Here is a 19,661-nt window from a genome sequence, read left to right as displayed (position 1 = left end):
CTCAAGACCACGAAAAAGCATGTTCGACCATCTCCAATCCTTGGTCTGACTCAATAACGGAAATCAGTTTCTTGTTGAGTTTTTCCTAAATTATTTCGCAGGCAGGCAAAAAGGAATGCATTTGTATCACTTTAAAACATTTTTCTTTTTTTTCGAAGAATATATTGAAGTAAGTCAAGCCCATGTTACACCACGTTCGACCATTTTTAATGCGGATCTGGTTCTTGTTGACGTTTTTAGACTGAATTTAATGTCTCTCAGCCGCACAGGCCAAAATCAGTCAGTTTGTAAGTTTTTTATGGGATAAAAATTTTAAAGGACTGAGACACCGCTTCGAGTTCTTACATCCGTACCGCGAAAATCTTGTCGAGACAATTAATACCCCTCTTTTTTTGACCTCTAGTGGCTTAATCAATTACTGTAGTTGCAAACATAAACCATTCTCATTTAATAAATGATTGACCAAAAACAATTTTCACACAAGGCCACGTTTATAAATTTAATTTTTTATAAAGATTTGTTAGCTGACATAAAAGATGTTTTTTCAGTTGAATTAAAGTGCCAAAGGGAGACACATGTTTTACGTTCCAAGAGAGGTCAAAGAAAGCAGTTTGGTGCAACGTGCACGTGACTTAGCAAGGTTGAGTCATCTTCTCTAGCCTGCTTCAAGCGTTCAGATAGTGGAGAGCGGTGCGAAGTTAAGAAAGGAAAGCACTAGATAACATCGACCTAAACCAGATGAGTCATCGATATGTCAGCGGCGTCTAATAAAATGACTGAAATGATCCCGTCTACTACCGCTCACTTGATCGATCGCAGCGAAGATGTTATATTTGAGTTAGTTTGAGTTATAAAACGGTCAATATTGTCGTTTCCAGTTTATATCACTAAAAAAAAGGTTACATCTGCAATAGACTCAGCTGTATTGCATTGAACGATGTGGCTTATGGTTTTCCTAACGAATGCTGGTTTCGGTCGATGTTATTTAGTGTCAACACGTCACGAAATCCTATCTAACATCGACCGAAACCTAACCGGAACTCGGCTGCGGCTACGAAAAAACAGAAATAAAATAAATCCCGCGAGAGTGCGAATCCCATCCCAGTTTTATTGCTGTCATTTGAGACTCAAACAGTAGTTTCCCAGCTTTTCGACTACCACCTAAGAAAGTTTAAGAAGTTCATAATAAAAAAAAGTTCTACTTCCACAATCACATGCCAACATTGGCGACAAATCTAAAATTTTCCAACTGAAAATACTCTGTGAATGATAATGGCCGGAGCAGAATCAAGCGATAAACCGTGGTTATCTCTATTTAAGTCGCATACGATCCATATTTAGGATATATAAGCCTTGGAGCTTATTTTAAAATGGGTATGAAATTGCCACTACTACTCGTTTAGCCGTTTTATGTTTTTTAATTTAATAAACAGACCAGAGGATTTTCCAGCAGTGGTAAGTACTTCAGTGTACAAGTGTCCTCCGGCTAATTTGCATTTTCCACACGTTTGCAGTATAAAAATCACGTTTGTCGACCATCTTTATTCTTAATGTTCACAGTAAACTAATTGATTTTAGAATTTTTTTTTGTAGCTTGAGTTCCGGGGGGGTGGGTACTCCAGATTTCAAGTGACCGGGATCGAAGGAGTTTTTGGGGTTTAAAATTTTTGATTTCAGGGATTTTTTTCGGTAGGACAATTTTGGCAGGTGTTTTTTTTTGGTAGCTTGATTTAGAGCCAAATTCGTTGTATCGCGCTGCGAGTTTACAAACTTTGAATGGGTTTTTCTGTTCCGTCAATCATTTGAGTAGGGGCGGAGTTCATGCAAATGACAATGCAGAGCACTCGCCTAGCTTGGCCTGCAAAAACTAAACTGAGAATGACTCTAGACTGCTCAAGAATAGCGAAGAAAATCGTGATGATGAGTAGACTTTTTGTCAAGGGCAAGAGACAAGAATAAGAATGATGACAAAAATCTTCGAAGAAAACTAGTCGATTATTGCCCGAAACAGGGCGATCACAAGCAACGAACCTTAAAACACAGAAACAAAGTGGATCGAAATGCGCCAATCACAAGTAAAGATGTGTTTCCTAAGAGGTCCGCTAAGATGATTGACGGAACAGAAAAACCCAAAATTCCTTTGAACTTTGCAAAACGCGCAGCGCGATACAAAGAATTTGGCTATAACTGGGATTTTTTGGGGTATTCAAAACTAATCTTTCTATTTTTCGTGTTATATCATTTTATGCTTCCTGAAAATTTTTATAATGGCTCGGAAATTCGGCATGGGATTTTTTGGGGGGTAAATTTTGGTCCAGCGATTTTTTTGGGGTTTGATTTTTGCCCCCAATTCGATCATCTCTGTCACTTGAAATCGGGAGTACCCCCTCTGGGCTTGAGTTAAGCTGAAAAGGACGCTGAATTTTTCCATCCCAGGTTAATCTATATTTTTCTGATTGGAAACTGTGTAGGGGAGAGCAATGAAAAAGCCAAACCTTCTTAAAGCCGTAAAATGCATCTAAAATTGAAAATTCCATGGAATTTTGGTGGATTTTAACTCTGGCCCTAAAGTCCCCTTTCCATGGGGTTCTGGATTTTAGCCAGTTCCATTCCCTCAGATGAAACCTTGCAAATCGCCGGATTATTTCATCAAGGTCAGTTTCCATATTGCGGTGGATATGAGGCAAGGCGAGTCCAACATTTTCCAGATTTCAACTTGGAAAGCATTTTTATTACTAAAAATGTATTTATAATGAAAAATCCGACCGATTTCGGTAAAACGGTGAAAAACGGTGTGGATCCGTGCCTGCCCAAAACCCGGACTCAATTTTCCTCTTGGTGAATCTCCAACAATTAGCCATTGTCAGTTTGAATGTTGGCACGTCTGATTGTGAAAGAAGAACTCTTTTATTATAAACTTCTTAAACTTTCTTAGGCGAGAGTCGAAAAGCTGGAAAACTACTGTTTGAGACTCAAATGACAGCAATAAAACTGGGATGGGATTCGCACTCTCGCGGGATTTATTTTATTTCTGTTTTTTCGTAGCCGCAGCTGAGTTCCGGTTAGGTTTCGGTCGATGTTAGATAGGATTCCGTAACGTGCTGACACTAAAGAACATCGATCGAAACCAGCGTTCGTTGGGAAGACCATAAGCCGCCTCGTCCAATGTAATACAGCTGTGTCTATTACAGATTTAACATTTTTTTAGTGATATAAACTGGAAACGACAGTACTTACCGTTTTATAACTCAAACTAACTCAAATATAACATCTTCGCTGCGATCGATCAAGTGAGCAGAAGTAGACGGGATCATTTCAGTCATTTTGTATGACGCGGCTGACATATCGATGACTCATCTGGTTTAGGTCGATGTTATCTAGTGCCTTCCCAAACGGCTGCTGAAAACCGAACTACATTCCTTTCCCTTTGTGTTTGTGGTCTATCGAACAAGCCAATCTGGTTACCTTGTATACAAAGGATTAAATAATCAACAATAAAGAAATAACAAGTTAAAGTTACGGATTCCTGTGTGTTTTGTAATGCCTCGCATTTTTTAGTTCTCTTGGCAACGAGAGTGACAATCAGTTCGTTCAGCACATTCTTAGTTCACCAAACATGTTTTCTAAGTAATTCCATTCTTCTATGGTATGGCAGTCTAAATCTGGTGTCATGACAAACTCTGACAATGACAACCGTGGGAAGTTTAAAATTCTAACACATGAAAGGACATCGAGATTACAACAACCATCTATCTTGTATATTCGAAGACTAGGATGGTTGGGTGCAATAGCAATCAACTCCTCAGAGTCTAACTGTTCGCACATTCTTAAGCTAAGAGTTTCCAGAGCTTGTAAGTAAGCATCGCAACTCAGAACACTAGTGGCTACCACATCATCAATATTTATTCAATGTTCTAAGTACGACTCTTTCAATGTAACAAATTGACTACAAAAGAAATGCCTTTTATGTGAAAATTTGTTGACAAATCTAAAATAACAAGATTTGAGCAATTTCCTAAAGTTCGTGTAACATTACGATTAGTAAACAACAGGAAAAAATGTTTTTCGAACTCGCCGTTGAAATATAAATGCTGGAAATGTTTACAGTGCCTCTCAAATATGCCTTTAAAACTATGCCTCGTGTAGCAAGGAGGACGCCCTGTATCCTGTAATGTAAAACGTTTCCATAACACAGCAGTATGGGATAGCTGGAATATTCGCTTGCATGTACTTGACAAGCTTTGAATGACTGATGATAGCAGTAGGTTTTGAAGAATTTTCAAAACAATTTCATCTGGAAGATCCAGCGAACCTATATCGATAAAAAAAATATCGAGTGACTATGGTATTACCTCTGGTTTTATCAAAACATCCCCCCCCCCCAAAAAAAAAATAAAGACCTAAACTTACCAGAGGCCGCTGCTGGTGCTGGTGTCTTATCGACTATCTCCGATGTTGTATCGCCGTCGTGTACGTCTGTATTCAGCGTCAACAAGAACAAAAACAAAAGTATCAGACAAAGCCTGTCCTGCATTCATACATGTTCATTTTGAATGAATTTTGAATGAAACTTTACCATTGTTAGGTTTAACTCGCTTGTAAGCTGGCTCCACTTCGACACTTTCACTGACAACGTGCTCCGGTTGCTCTGGCCTGAAAAAAACACACGGCAAACAATGCATTGTAATTAACTGTAGCAACTTATATGCCGATCGTCAGAGAAGAAAGACTTAAACCTAAATCAGATAAAGAACATTCCTTACCTCTCTTGAACTTCCTTGCACTTAAAATAGCTGAAAACTTTCGTTTGTTTCGACATTTTCAAGCTGAAACTCGTTATGTTAAGCAGGGACACCATCCGGGGATCGCCGACTATATATGGTTTATACCGCTGCTCTCCCTCGTTTATCAGCGGGCTCAGTCGTATTATCGCGGCATGAAGGCCCATATTAACTAAAGACAAGAGCAGTTGACGAAAATACTTTACAAAAAAACAAAGTTTAAAAAAGGGGGCTTTTCAACAATGGCTTTTACGGCCAAGATATTGTCATGGCGTTTTCGCCACCTGAATATTGAAGGTTGTTTGCTCAAAAGAAGGCTTACCAAGGGGCGGTCACGGGGACCCCAGGACCCCCCCTCCTAGCTACGCCCCTGGGTCAGTCATTCGTTTGATTGATACATTAATCTTTTTGGGGGATGAGTGAAAACTATTCTGCAGCCAACCTTATTAGAAACAGAAAGAAATTCATCTTTTTCTTTTTTTTTTTTTAATAAATAATGTTTCTGAACAATTCTGAATGCCGAGGCCATTGATATGATAGAATAACTTGAAGTAGAAGTTATCACGTACTTTAAACATCCAACACACTAAAAATCTAGAAACTTTAAAAATAAAACCTTAGGGTTGGTTATTCAAACGAAGTCTAACTTAAGCCGCGTTTTTGGGAATCTTTGGACCTCCAGATCTCTTCGTTAGTGGGTTATTTTACGAAGAAAAATGCTTTTATAGTCTACTTTATATGCTTTAATGAAACTGTTTACGATAAATGGGGTTTACGTAAAAGCGTTTGACGAATTGAAAATGACTTAGAACACGGTTTTGTTGAATGCTGGCTAAACTCCGTTTAAACAACTGGCCCTTAATGTCTTGAGATATATTTCGCTCTTCTCAGCCTCTTCAGTCAATATGCTCATTTACAGCTGATGTTAGGTACAGTAAAATAAATTGCGTGCTCTCCGGCGTCATGTAAGCCAACATTGGAGAACTTATCTCATAGAGATTACGCTGTCATGTGCGACGATCGCGCGTGGAACGCGGGAGTAATTCCATTCATTCTTAGAGTTAATCAGTGAGCCTTTTGGTACTTTGTCTATCCGAACACCCTCAAATATTTGTCTTAGCATGGCATCATTGGAGTAAGAACCAGTAACACTCATTTTAAATTTCTGCATCTCATTGTTGACTGTTTCTCTTTGCAATGTTTGCACAAAGCCAACCGCTCCTCCTTTTTGCTGAGTGACTTCACGACTGTCCTTTCCCTCTTAAATAACCTCTTAACCGCAACACCAGCTCTTTTGACCACCTTGATCTTGAAACCCAAATATCCAAGGGTGTCGGAATAGACAAAGTACCAGAAGGCTCACTGATTAACTCTAAGAATGAATTGAATTATTTTTGTGTTCAGAGCGTGATTGTCGCACGTGACAGCGCAATCTCTACGAGGTATATTTTCTCATGTTGGCTTACATGACGCCGGAGAGCACGCAAACTAATTTAATGTACCTTACATGAACTATTAAGCTTATTGACTGAAGAGGCTCGAAGAGCGAATTATATCTAATCTCAAAAGCTTTAGTTTTTATTTTTGCAGTTTCTAGATTTTTGGTGCGTTAAATTTGTAAAAGACTTTTAAAATGTCTTCTTCTAGTTCGAAATAAATAACGCAAATTCAACTTTTCATCTGATCTGTTTGAGAGTCTAAAATATTCAAGGTGTTCTCGTTAAAAGTGATTTGTGTCCGTGTAGTTTTTGGTAACCAGTCGGACGCCTTTTAAAGTAATATAGGTAATGTGATTATTATTTTACATTGACCGTGTTCATACCATGATGATCAAATTCATTTAATTAAATAGTATGGTTTGACCATGCGCAGTCTTGTTATTATGGAACATGTTTTTGGTTTTTAAATTCACCTTAAGTGTACAGAGCTTTTCACCCAGTGCTGCCATGCCAGTCCATGGTTAAACATGTTACATTGACCATGGTCATACATGGTTGTTTATGTTATTCTATGTTTAGCTTTTGCCTTGAACATGCTTGATCATGTTATATCATGGTACATGACCATAGTCAGACATGGTTGTCTATGTTATTCCATGCTTAGCTTTTGCCTTGAACATGGTTGATCATGATACATCATGGTACATGACTATGGTCTTACATGGTTGTCTATGCTGTTCCATGTTTTGCCTTGGGCCTTTTGCCTTGAACATGGTTGATCATGTTATATCATGGTATCTTTTTCACCTTTTATGGTTGATCATGTTTAAAAACATGATCAACCATGGAAAATTATTGTTTGCTGCTTCCTGACCATTTCAATATTAGACCACAATTGACCATGATTAAACGCAGTCATTGTGTCCATTGTTCTTACATGGTTGACCATGGTGCAACATTGGTAATTTGGACCATGGTGAGTGACGTCAGGAGTCAGGGTTGTATATAAGAGCCGGCAGCCGGCGAAGTTCACCGGCTTCTCTGCAAGGTTCTTCCGGCTACTTTCATTACTTCAAGAGTCAAGATATGTCAAGGAGATGATTAAGTCCTTAATTTCGCGTTCTTCGCGATTGCAAAAAAGATCGCAAAAATAAAGACCCGTTAAAATAAATCCTCGAGAAATTTAAGCACGCGAAATTAAATGTCGACAATATAACTTGTCAACTGGTTACAGTGTTACACTGTTGGTAAGGTCCTTTTTGTATCTTGCGCACACTGTTTTGAGTCATTCCACGGTAATCTGTCGTTGCGGAGAAGACACTTCGGAGACACAAAATCGCTCCTTTGTAAACTGCTGAAAGTAAAATTCCAACTTTTATATTTGTTTTACGTAGATATAAACTAAGTTTATCTAAAACACAAGAAAAATCTACTCCTGCTTTTTACGGAGAGATATAGTCAAGGAATAATTGCCCGTTGCGGAGAAGACTCGCTAGAAACGCGAATTTTTATTCTCTCAATTCAAGGTTAGATTCTTTCTAATTCAAGCATCTTTTAAAATGACTTTTTTCTTTACAAAGAAATAGCTCTCTATAATTAATCGTCAAATGAAAAAAATATTTAGTTATTCCTTCTGAATGTACCCGAAATCTCGGAATGATTTGATGTGGACCTGTTGCGGGGAAGACGTTGAGGAGAAGACAAAAGGGCTCGCTGTAAAAAACCCTGTTTTGTTAAGGGTAAACCGCGAATCAGAAAGCACTGAACGACAGGAGATGGCTGCCGATATAAGACAGGCTTTAATAAGGGTTTATTGATAACCTGCGGTTATACATGTATAAGTATTAATAAATAACTTAATCTAGATTGATTGATACATTTTATATGTAAATGGAAGAATAGACAACATCGTCTAAAGTGCCTGGTGACTTAAATCTTTCCTTGCACCGACTGGATATAGTGTACCCACAATGCAACAGTTTACTGCTCATGCCCAATGCTTCCTACTAGTCTCGGGGGACAAGCTAGTCCCCCAAAACAAGTCTTGCTTTCGTAGCCGTCTTCTCCGCAACGAAAGTGTTTCCTCCGCAACAAAAATAAAACATTAAATTTTCGTTGAAATTTTATGTATTTTGATGAATGTTCAACATAGAAAGGTTACACTGACTATTAATTAGAACATTTGGAAAATTTAAACATTTTGGCCCGTTTTCCTTACTGCAATCAAAACTCTAAGTAGTGAAATACGGTTAATGTCTAAGGCTTTCACATATTGCTCTCCAGTTCAACTTATAGAAATTTGAAAACTTTCAGACCTTTTTAGCGGAGCTCCACCCGCGCGCGAAGCGCGCGCGTGGACGGAGCTCCATAGCTAAGGAAATGTGGTAATCTACCCATCCGAGAAAATTTGGTAATCACGTGACCGTACGCCCGACCGTCCGTCCGCACCACAGGGAAACCAATGTTTTCTCTCACACTTTCTAGCTAGTTTGGGAGCCCAGTAGAAAACTAATTGCACATCAATGTTGTGATCAATTGACAGCTGTCAAAACAGGATATCCGCTGACCAGTGTCACCTGACCGTACCGCGGGCTCAAGTGTCGACCCATCGAGGTCGAGTACTTTTTTGAAGTTATCCGCTGACAAATTACTAGTTTCAAATGATCGCAGGCTCAAGTCTATTTTTTCCAATGATTCATATGAAATATGTTGTGTTTATGTTATTATGGCCCCGCACTGTCAAGATTTTGATTTCAAACTGACCTCGGACGCGAAAATTCAGCCACTTTTTTAAAAATAAAGGCGGGGAAGATCTTTTCTTACCATGGTCACGCGTTGGTCACGCTCTACGTCCAATTTTTGTACTCTGATTGGCCAAAATTTGACAGGTGAGTTCATGCGGAAAATTTATGCAGCATCTTGAAAGTTGTTTACTTTGACAGGTGAAGCTGACAGAGTTTTGTGTCAACTTGTGATGTTTTTAACTGTCTTTTTCCACTGGATGTACAAAATGAAATACAGCTGCTATCAAGAGTCTTCTGTTATCCATGGCTGGTTTGTTTATTGGGTTTTTGGTTGAGAAATGCGTCGCTTGTCAAAATTGGGTAATCCGATTTCGGATGGCATTGTTTTCGTCTTTCACCTTGCTCAATGCGTAAGAGGGTTTAAAAGTCTCAAGCAACTATGGCCTTCCTTGATATCTTTCAGGAACTGAATCTCGAATGGTAAGCCTGAGTAATTATTGTATTTGATGTTTTTTTTTGTTATATCTAATTTCATGAAGTCGAGCACAGTTTATGCGGCAAGTTTTTGCACGTTTGTTAAGATTTGAGTCAATGATCTGATCTAGTATCAGGTTTGATATAAGCTTACAGAACTTTAAAAGGCCTTCAGATTTTTTTTTCACGACAAATAGAAAAAAAACGTTCCGAAGAATATTTAGTTAGAAATTTGGCTGTAGAAAGAAAACTTTGAGTGATTTTCTTGCTTCGATTGTTCATCTTTGAAAAACAAAACAAACACCGGGAGGCCGGCTGAAAGTAAAACAAAATAAACTTAAGCTTAAGTTTTAAGCTTAAAGACTCAGGATTTTTAGAAACACTTTAATACTTGTCTTGGTGAATGAAAATTGTTGTCTTCTGTAAATGTTTTACCGAATTATATTTCTTTTATTGATTGTTAGTAGTCTCTCTTGCAATTTTAATCGCTTGTCCGTGGTGTTTGTTTTTATCGTTCATGAACATCGCTTGCAGGAGTACTTAGAAATGTCGCGCGTATCAAACGCTTTATAAGATTACACATCGTTATGACTGGAACCATTAAATAACAAAAAGTAATGATAATAAATTTGTTATTATGTTGAAGCGTATCTCCATTAAAGTTCATTCAAACACTCGACCACACTGACAGCTCGCACTAAAAATGAGAACCGGCTGGCCGTATGGGTGATTTTGGAAATTTTTTGAACGGTTTCGCTAAAAGCCCACGATTGATCGTCCTGGACATTGAAAAATTGTGAAATGCCGTATTCTGTCCGAGGTCTGTATGATAAAAAGTACTGTTTCACCTCAGATGTGATGTATAAAAAGTATAAAAGGTTGGTTTACACACCCTCAGATTTGTTGGCAAGGATTTGTAAAGTAAACCTGTCGAACGCAAAAAAATGCGGCCTGATTTGTTTTCCAAGAATTTGTTTTCGAGGCCTAATCTACTGTGATTAAGAGCCATTATGGCTCTTGAATGTGATAGAAGATGTTTGCTATTTTTTGGGTGTACATATATTTAAGCTATCAACTCGATGTAAGATGTTTCACTCTAAAATAACTTATCCTTTCCCTCAAAAGTCACATGAATGTGCCCTTAAGTTAACTGATTTGTGGATTACAAGTTTATTGTTTGATTTAAAATATAAATTTATTAATGGGAGCTTCGCTTTTAGCCCTGGCTAAATCTATATATTAAAAAAAGAAATGAAGCTGAGGACGCTTAAAACGCGAAATTTAATGCCTTTTTTCATATTTGCGTGTTATCTTAGTTAAAGTTTTTAAAGGTGTTTCGATACAGTTTTTCGGAGCTGACCATACCGATATTTTTAAATGTGAATTTATTATTGTTCGATCGCCATAAAATTTTCACCACCAGCTGACCTTGAATTGAAGTTTGTCAAAATATAGCTTAAAGTAAAATCAACATCACCATGACAACGACAAACACAACTCTTTGTCAGGACGAGTTTTGCGACATCTAGACCTTCCATTGAAAATCCAACATTAAGAACTTGAGTGATACGTGTTTAGCAAATAATCTCTGTGAGAATAAAAAAAGCTGTTTGTTTGAATTGTAATAAATCGCAAATGAATTTCAAGCCTTGTATTATCAATAGTCGTGATAAATGAACAAATAAACAAATTCCAAATTACTCAAATTACTCTACAAAGTTTCATGACAATGCTTCATTTATCGCTCAAATTTCGTCTTTCGAAAATGTCCCGAAACGAGACGCTATCTTGGCTCCGGTCGCAAAACAGTGAATAGTATAAAACTATCCCTGGAAGGGGAGATGAATAGTGGTTGTGGTATATACCGAGACGCGAAGCGTCGAGGTATACATCATGCGCTATGAACCGACCCTGAGGGGAATAGTTGTTTTAGTATTTACCAAATCAGTTGGATAAAAATAAAAAAGAAACTTTTTGTAAATAAAAGACATCACTTAGTTAGCAGTGGCGGATCCAGGGGAGGGGCCCGGGGAGCCCGCCCTCCCACTTATTCTTAGACCAAAGTGGAGACCGCCCCCCCCCCCCTATTTCGGGGTCTGGATGACCACCCCCCCCTGTTATCTTAAGGTCTGGAACCGGCACTGGTTAGAGTTTGTTTACGTTGCAATTGACAGTGTTTCGAGGATCATTTTATATGATTCTGTTGCAAATTCAGTGAGAATTAAAATTTTTTTTCTACAGACCAGTAAACGGCGACAAACCAACTTTTGTCCCTCTTTTTGGTATTTGTTAGAGCAGCTGCTTCATTTTCTGCTAAAATTTCATCTTTCGAAACTGTCGCGAAACGAGAGGCCATTTTGAATCCCGTCCCAAAACAGTGAATATCCAAGGATATTCTGAGATACGGAAGCCAATCAGAACGCACGAAAATCGCCATCCACTGATTTGGTGAACACTAATCAAGGATATTCCGAGGTACGGGAGCCAATCAAAACATGCGAAAATTGTTATTAGTAAATACTATTACAATAGGCCGTTAGTAAGGCTCAGAGCTGCTAAGTTTTACTTAAGGTGTTTCGATACAGTTTTTCAGAGGCCATACCGATATTTTTCAATCGCCTTTAAAGTAGTTTTTACCTTGTCCGATCGCTATAAAATTTTCACCAGTAATTGGCTATGGATTGAAATTTGTGAAAATGTAGTTTTAAGTAAAATCAATATTACTATGACAACAGTAAACAAAAAACTTTGAAATTGATAAAAGCCGACTTTTGTGTGATCTAGACCTGCTGCTGAAAGTCCAACTCTAGGAACTTAAAGTTTGGTGTTTAGTAAACAATCTCCGTAAGAAGTAAAACATTCTGTATGTTTGAATTCGAATAAAACGAAAATATATTTCAAACCTTAAATTTTCAATAGCCGTGATAGGTTATGTAATAAAAACGTTATAAATGCCTCAAATTATTCTTACGTAGCGTACGAATGATGCTTAATATCATGTTTTGATACTAGGAAATTTTGGTGTACTTTCGTTCATGCGATCTTGAAAACTAACCCATTTTCTCACCATCTGTATAAGTGCAACTTCATTCAGAATTTGGACTTTTAGCGCTTTCTTGTATATCTCCGAAACGACTCGAACGAATTTTTTTCAAATCTATTCACATAATCTTCATAATGTATATAAAGATGTCCGAAAGTCTCATTAAGATTGATTCACTGCAACACCTTGAAATTTCAAGACAAACCTGTCCTACCAACCGGTCAAAAATCTGCGTTACAACATTCACTGTTTTGACGTTATGCTAATTTTTCCAGAATAATGCGCACTATACATACCTCCATGACTAGTACATCTTAGTTTGAATTTACCGCATCTTTTGAATGTAAAATATTGGCAATACTCACACTGAAATGTACTAGTCATGGATATATGTATTGTCCGCATTAATTTGGAAAAATTACCATAACGTCAAAACCGTGAATGTTGGAGCGCAGATTTTTGACCGGTTCGTCGGATAGGTTTGTCTTGAAATTTCAAGGTGTTACAGTGAATCAATCTTAATGAAAGTTTCGGACATTTTTATATACATTATGAAGATTATGTGAAGAGATTTTGAAAAAATTTGTTCGAGTCGTTTCGGAGATATACAAGAAAGCGCTAAAAGTCCAAATTCTGAATGAAGTTGCACTTATACAGATGGTGAGAAAACAGGTTAGATTTCAATATCGCATGAACGAAAGTACACCAAAATTTCCTAGTATCAAAACATGATATTAAGCATCATTCGTACGCTACGTAAGAATAATTTGAGTCATTTATAACGTTTTTATTACATAACCTATCACGGCTATTGAAAATTTAAGGTTTGAAATATATTTTCGTTTTATTCGAATTCAAACATACAGAATTTTTTACTTCTTACGGAGATTGTTTGCTAAACACCAAACTTTAAGTTCCTAGTGTTGGATTTTCAGTAGCAGGTCTAGATCACACAAAATTCGGCTTTTATCAGTTTCAAAGTTTTTTGTTTATTGCTGTCATAGTAATATCGATTTTACTTAAAACTACATTTTCACAAATTGCAATCCATAGCCAATTACTGGTGAAAATTTTATAGCGATCGGACAAGGAAAAAACTACTTTTAAGGCGATTGAAAAATATCGGTATGGCCTTTGAAAAACTGTATCGAAACACCTTAACCAAAGATACGTTTGTGAGGGCCTATTGTAAGTAAAATCTCAAGTTATGTTACTTTGCATCTAATTAATTAAAAGTCGACAATTTGACACGATTTACTAGAGAAGTTTCAAGTGACTTGAAAACCACCCTTAAAACCGACTTAGCAAATATGCGGTTTATTGAGCTTTGAGATTAGCGACGCATGTCAATCTATCTTAATTAGGGAAATAGCCTTAAGTTAACCTGAAGCAAAAAAGAAACGGTTCTGTGTGAAGAGTTATTATACTTTAAGTATCTTAAATTTACTTGTCTTGAAATATTTCTTAGCTTATTTAGGCTCCATTGTAAAGACTACCATTGGTTCACTGCGAGACCCTCAAATGCTAAGCAAAACCTAGGTAGCGAACATCCAAAAACTATCCTGGGCTTTTCGCAGGCTAGTTTCAGCTTAAAAAAAAAAGCATTGTAATGAAACATATTTTCAGCTGGCATTTTCCTATTCGTTCATTAATGTTTTTAACAAAAAAAATTGAACTTAAAAACGTTACTCGACGTTTCGATATACTCAAACATCATTATCAAGAGTGCCGAGAAATGATCAGTTTCAGGTTGAAAGAAAACGACTTCAGAGTCTTGGCTCTTGGGTCTTAGCTATTCCTCTGCAACCTGTTTTCACCATTATGAAATTATGAAACATCCTCGAAGACAAAGGAGCCGAAACAGAAGATCGAATATGGTCTAAATGAGCAATACGTTGTACATAATTTTAAATGTGGACTATATGATATGGACAATGTTGGTTTAACCACCTACATCAGCGCATCCGCGAACACCCAAGATCGTATTCGTTGATCGGGGGGCACATGAAGGAATATGGGGTCGATAATCCTACCCTCACGGACAATTTCTCGCTCGATTCCTCAAAAAAAGCTGAAATAAATTCGAATGCCTTGTCTACGAGATGCTATCTTTCTACCCTTCTCTTGTCAAATGGAAACAAGAAGCCTAAATATGCAGCTATCGCAAACAGGCGCGATAGGGTCATCATTGATTGTGGTGTTAACATGCAGTATTCTACAGTCAAAAGTTTGATCCTAAGTAGATTCTAGTTTATTGCCCATGATTAAACGGTACAGGATGTCGAGTATGCTAACGAAAGCGGATACTTCCATTTAGATGGATCCCAATGATGTGGCACTGTTGTTGATCACGGTGATAGTGGATTATATGGCAATATTGATAGTGATGAAGATGACGACGATTCTGCCGGAGGAGATGATGTTGGTGATGGCAATAATGATATTTCAGATGATATTGTTTTTGGTACTAGAACGTGAGGGAGAAATACAACAGGTATGTGTTTTTCAATTCAATGTACAGCCCATTCGTTTGACCAACATCTTAACCGCTAGTCACGTTTTACCTCGGTTGGTCGTGTTTACCCCTACGTATCCACCTTTTTACCCCATTAACCCATATTCAACCTAATTTATGCAAACAGGCGCAATGTGGTCATCTTTGTTTTGGTGTATCGTCAGAAATTTCGAATCGGCATGCGCAGTGAGAGGCGACATATCAATGTAATTTTCATTACATAGAAATGACTGAGAAAAGATCGAAAATCGAAAAAAACTGTCCTAGAGACATTAGAGGTCACTTAATTTGCATCAATTTCATTAGTATTTCTGTTAAACTAAATGAATCTGCATTTATTTAAAAGTTTTATCCGTTTCGGTTTTGAGGTAAAGAGACTGTAAAGCATTTGTATGCCTGTCGGTGATAAAACGCCGAAACAGAGCCCAGTTAAAGTGTTCCAGTTCGCGTCCAACTTCGTTGGGTACAACCACTTTGCATCGGTTCTGCGAGTTAAAGATGCCCACTTTCAGGTCCAGTGACACTTTGCACTTCCCGATTGAAAGTTCTTTCTGTTTTTCACTTTGAAAACACCGTAAATTTCAGTATGGACTCCACAGCGAAATTTCCTGATGTTCGCTTTTTAATATCTCCGCGAAAATTCGTCCAAATTTCATGCAAACCCTCTCATTCGAGAGAGAATTTATCACATTTTGAACACGTTTCAGAATAATTGACGGTATTCGTTCAGCGGTTCCTTTTAATTTGACTGTAAATACGGTCATGTTTGCGTATCGTGACATTGAGCCCTTACTCGGCCAGATCTGACAGCGGCTTAGCCCATAAAACAAACATATTCATATAATTAGCACGAAAATTTTGGTTCGAAATTTCTGGCTATAGTCTAACGGTATTCTACATGCAAATGTTTGAGCTTAGTAGATCACTTATGATTAGACGGTACAGGATGCCGCGTAGTGCTAACGAAAGGAAACTGCCATTTAGATGGGTGTCATTGATGCGACATTGAAGTTAGTAATGGTGATGGTAATGTTGGTGGTGATGATGATGATGACGACGATGATGATGACGACGACGATGACGATGATGGGGATAATAATGATGATGATGATGGTGATGATGATGATGTTGTTAATAAAGAAGGAGGTATGTGTTTTACAATTCAATAGACCAATGTCGATATATTTAAATTCATACTTGGCACCCGGAGGCTTAGGGAATGAAACAAAAGAGATCGTCTTGAGACTCAGCAATGGATGATGCATTTCTTTTGTTTTATTTCCCTGAGCCTCAGGGCCAAGTATGAATTTTGAAATTATCCCAGTTGGTCGATTCAATGTAAGCCTGGTACTTTTAGATTAATTGTCCACTATTAGACGGTACAGGATGCCGAGTAGTGCTAACAAAAGGATACTTACATTTAGATGCGTCTCCATGGTAAGGCAATTATGATGGTAATGGCGATGTTTATGATGAAGATGATAACGAGGATGACGATGAAGAAGATAATGATGGTGATGACGATGATGGTGGTGATGCTCCTGATAACAGATTATTTTTTGAAGGAGGCGAAAAAGCTACAGGTTTGTGTTTTAACAATATTCCAATTTTCAGCTTTTCCAAGGAAAAAATAGTAATGGAATTGATAGTTAATCCATTATGAAAATTTAGTAAGGGGGTGAATACATACATACCCATTTACCCACGTTTACTCCAAGTTGTCCACATTTCAACCAGTTAACCTAACTTCAAGTTATCCACGTTTCATTCCTTTTACCCATGATTACCGCTAGTTAATGTTATTACATAGTAAACCTTGTCTCATCTCGTTTCCCAACACTTACCCCAAGTTTCCCCAGTGTCTTCCCATATCCCGTTTTTTTTCCCATGGTTTCTCCAATTTTCCCATACGTGTGATCCCTTTTACTTGTATTAATCAACGTTGTCCACCCCATCGTCACACCCCATCTACCCATGTTTATCCTCCAGTGTACGTTACCCACAACACTTAATTATACATGTTTCAACCGATTTAGCCATATTTGCCTTAATTTACCCGCATTCCAACCCATGTTTACATTAAGTTTAACTCACGTTTCACCTCGTTGACTCGTTTCATCTAATTATCGTTTCCGTTCAGTTACTCAGTCATCATGGAATACGCGCACTACCAGTACGAGCATCATGGACCAGATAAAGGAGATAAAAAATCTATTTTCCCCTTTTCCCTTCCTTGTTTGTATCATTTACATAGCATCGACTGAACTGATTATTGTATAACAGGTAACAGAGGTAAATGTGCTGCTCATGTGGTACCAGCGTTGATCGGAGTATGTTGATTTTCTGTTTCCCTCAGTGTTTGATTTCACGTACAGTTATTTCCGTTTTGTCCACCAGGAAAGATTTCTACAACAAGTACCAGTGATAATCAACGAAGTAAGCGGATTCGGTTTATCCAAGTGATGGTTCATTTCTACCTGTGTGTGTGTGTTTAAATCCTTAATTTCATCGCATAATTGAACAAATGCCCATTTCTGGTTAAAGTCATTGTGAGTTGGCGTTGAGCGTTGCGTCGGGTCATCGCAAAGGTCGGGGTTCCAATTCTCCGATGTAGTATGTCCACTGAGTAGATTGCACAACTACGAGTCACACGACTGTACCATTGTAAACTGCTTTTGGATATGTGGAGTGACATCATTCATGTTGTAGACTGTGTTCTGACTGCTTTTAAAATTTTAACAGGAACTAAATAGGCTGCTCCTTAACAGCAAGCCTCAATACAAACAGGCGCAATGTGGTCATCTTTCTTCTGGCATTTAACAGTATTTTGGAGGCCTAGGAGCTAACAAAAGAATTATACTTCCATTTAGATCAAGGATTACATGGGTGCGGAAATGATATTGTTGATATTCGCGATGGCAGTGATGGTGATGATAATGATGAAGACTGTGATGATGATGGAGATAGTAATCGTAATGATGATGATGATGCTGATGATAACTTTGGTGATAAAGAAGGAGGTATGTGTTTTACAATTCACTACACCAATGTCGATATATTTAAATTCATACTTGGCTCCAAGGCTTAGGAGAATGAAGCAAAAGAAATCGTCTTGACGCTCAGCAATGAATAATACATTTCTTTTGTTTTATTCCCCTGAGTTTTGGATCCAAGTATGAATTTTGATATTATCTAAATTGTTCAATTCAATTTAGGTCTGAAACTATAAGATTAATTGTCCATGATAAGACGGTACAGGATACCGTGTACTTCTAACAAAAGGATACTTACTTTTAGATGAATCTCAGTGGTAAGGCGGTTATGATGGTAATATTGACGATGTTGATGATGAAGAGGATTACAAGCATGACGATGACGGAGATAATGATGGTGATGACGATGATGGTGGTGATGCTCCATATAACAGATTTTTTGTTAAAAAGGAGGAAAAGAAACAGGTTTGTTTGTCTGTTTTTTTTTAAAAATTTTTTACAATATTCAAATAATTCGCATGTCTGATTCCCAGCTTTTCAAAAGAAAATGCTAATAGAATTGATGATTAATCCTCTGGGATTCCACTGCTTTTTGAGGGACAGGACATATAAAGAGACAACGAGATACGTTGGAACGAGTCTCGATTCCACGGTTTCGATTGGAGTGCCGAATACGTAATCGAGAGGTCATCGAGACGGTTTTTATCGAGTACTTTACGGTACGTTGCCCAGAAACGATGATGCAATGCAACACATGTAAATGCCGGATGCCAGTACATCGGCGAGGCCAAACGTCTACTTAATGAACGATTTGGAGAACACTGCCGATCCATCTTGAACCACCAGCAACTCAGCGATCCCACTCCTGTCTCCTTGCATTTTAATCAAGCTGGACATTCTATCAACGACGTCATTTTAATCCCGCTTGAACTCATACGTAGCAAACGTGACACAGTGAGAAAGACTAGAGAAGCTCATTTAATACACAAAGGGAACACATTATCTCCTCGAGAATCTCACTGATATAAGATACTACCTAGTCTCCTACACCAATAACAATCCATTGTTTCTATTGTCATATTTTCAAACTCTTATTTGTAACGAACTTTTAGTTTCATCTTCATTTTTCTCTTACCCTGAAGAAGGTTTGCTTTCAAACCGAAATATTGGGCAAATTTGTTTAGATATATATGTTTTGTCTTATTCTTTTGTTTACTTATTCAACGCCATCAGCTTGCCGTTAGGATCAGTTTGCCGATTCATATTTTTGTATTCCTGAGATATCTGCCTGTGATGGCCTTGAAGACAATCCCCTCAATTAAATTGTTTACACCAGAGTGGCGTGCAGCCCGGCTCCGGGCGAAAAACCTAGTGGCCACGTGTAAATGTATTCAGACAGATACCGTATTTCTTCGAATAAGCGCTTAACCTCGAATTAGCGCCTACCTCGAATAAATGCCCATCCTAAAGGCAGAAAAACTTAATAAGCACCCACCAACATCCCACCCTCCTTCCACGCAAACTCAAATAAATACGGTATATTGGTTCACAAATAACAAGGATAGCCAAAATGGAGGCGATTTTAGTGAGGAAATCAAGAAGGTTAGGTGTAGATATGTGATATGGTTTATGCAAAATCTTAAACAACTTGGTATACTTAGATAATATTTGT

General features: G+C 37.8%; 1 protein-coding gene across 1 annotated transcript in view; it reads left to right on the top strand.

Moving 5' to 3' along the window:
- LOC140927744 (uncharacterized) overlaps window positions 1–18,589 on the top strand; it is a 20,462-nt gene extending 1,873 nt beyond the window's left edge. Inside the window, exons 2-8 of the mRNA XM_073377428.1 lie at window positions 14,799–14,975; window positions 15,981–16,142; window positions 16,421–16,579; window positions 17,394–17,432; window positions 17,867–18,016; window positions 18,294–18,454; window positions 18,523–18,589. Of these exons, the coding sequence (XP_073233529.1) occupies window positions 14,799–14,975; window positions 15,981–16,142; window positions 16,421–16,579; window positions 17,394–17,432; window positions 17,867–18,016; window positions 18,294–18,454; window positions 18,523–18,559 (885 nt within the window). The 3' untranslated portion in view covers window positions 18,560–18,589. The remainder of the gene's footprint in view (window positions 1–14,798; window positions 14,976–15,980; window positions 16,143–16,420; window positions 16,580–17,393; window positions 17,433–17,866; window positions 18,017–18,293; window positions 18,455–18,522) is intronic.
- Window positions 18,590–19,661: the final 1,072 nt, after the last annotated feature.

Source organism: Porites lutea, chromosome 2 (genome assembly GCF_958299795.1).
Source record: "Porites lutea chromosome 2, jaPorLute2.1, whole genome shotgun sequence".
Taxonomy (NCBI): Eukaryota; Metazoa; Cnidaria; class Anthozoa; order Scleractinia; family Poritidae; genus Porites; species Porites lutea.
Note: the sequence above shows the minus strand (reverse complement) of the source record. Positions and strands in the feature narration are given on the sequence as shown.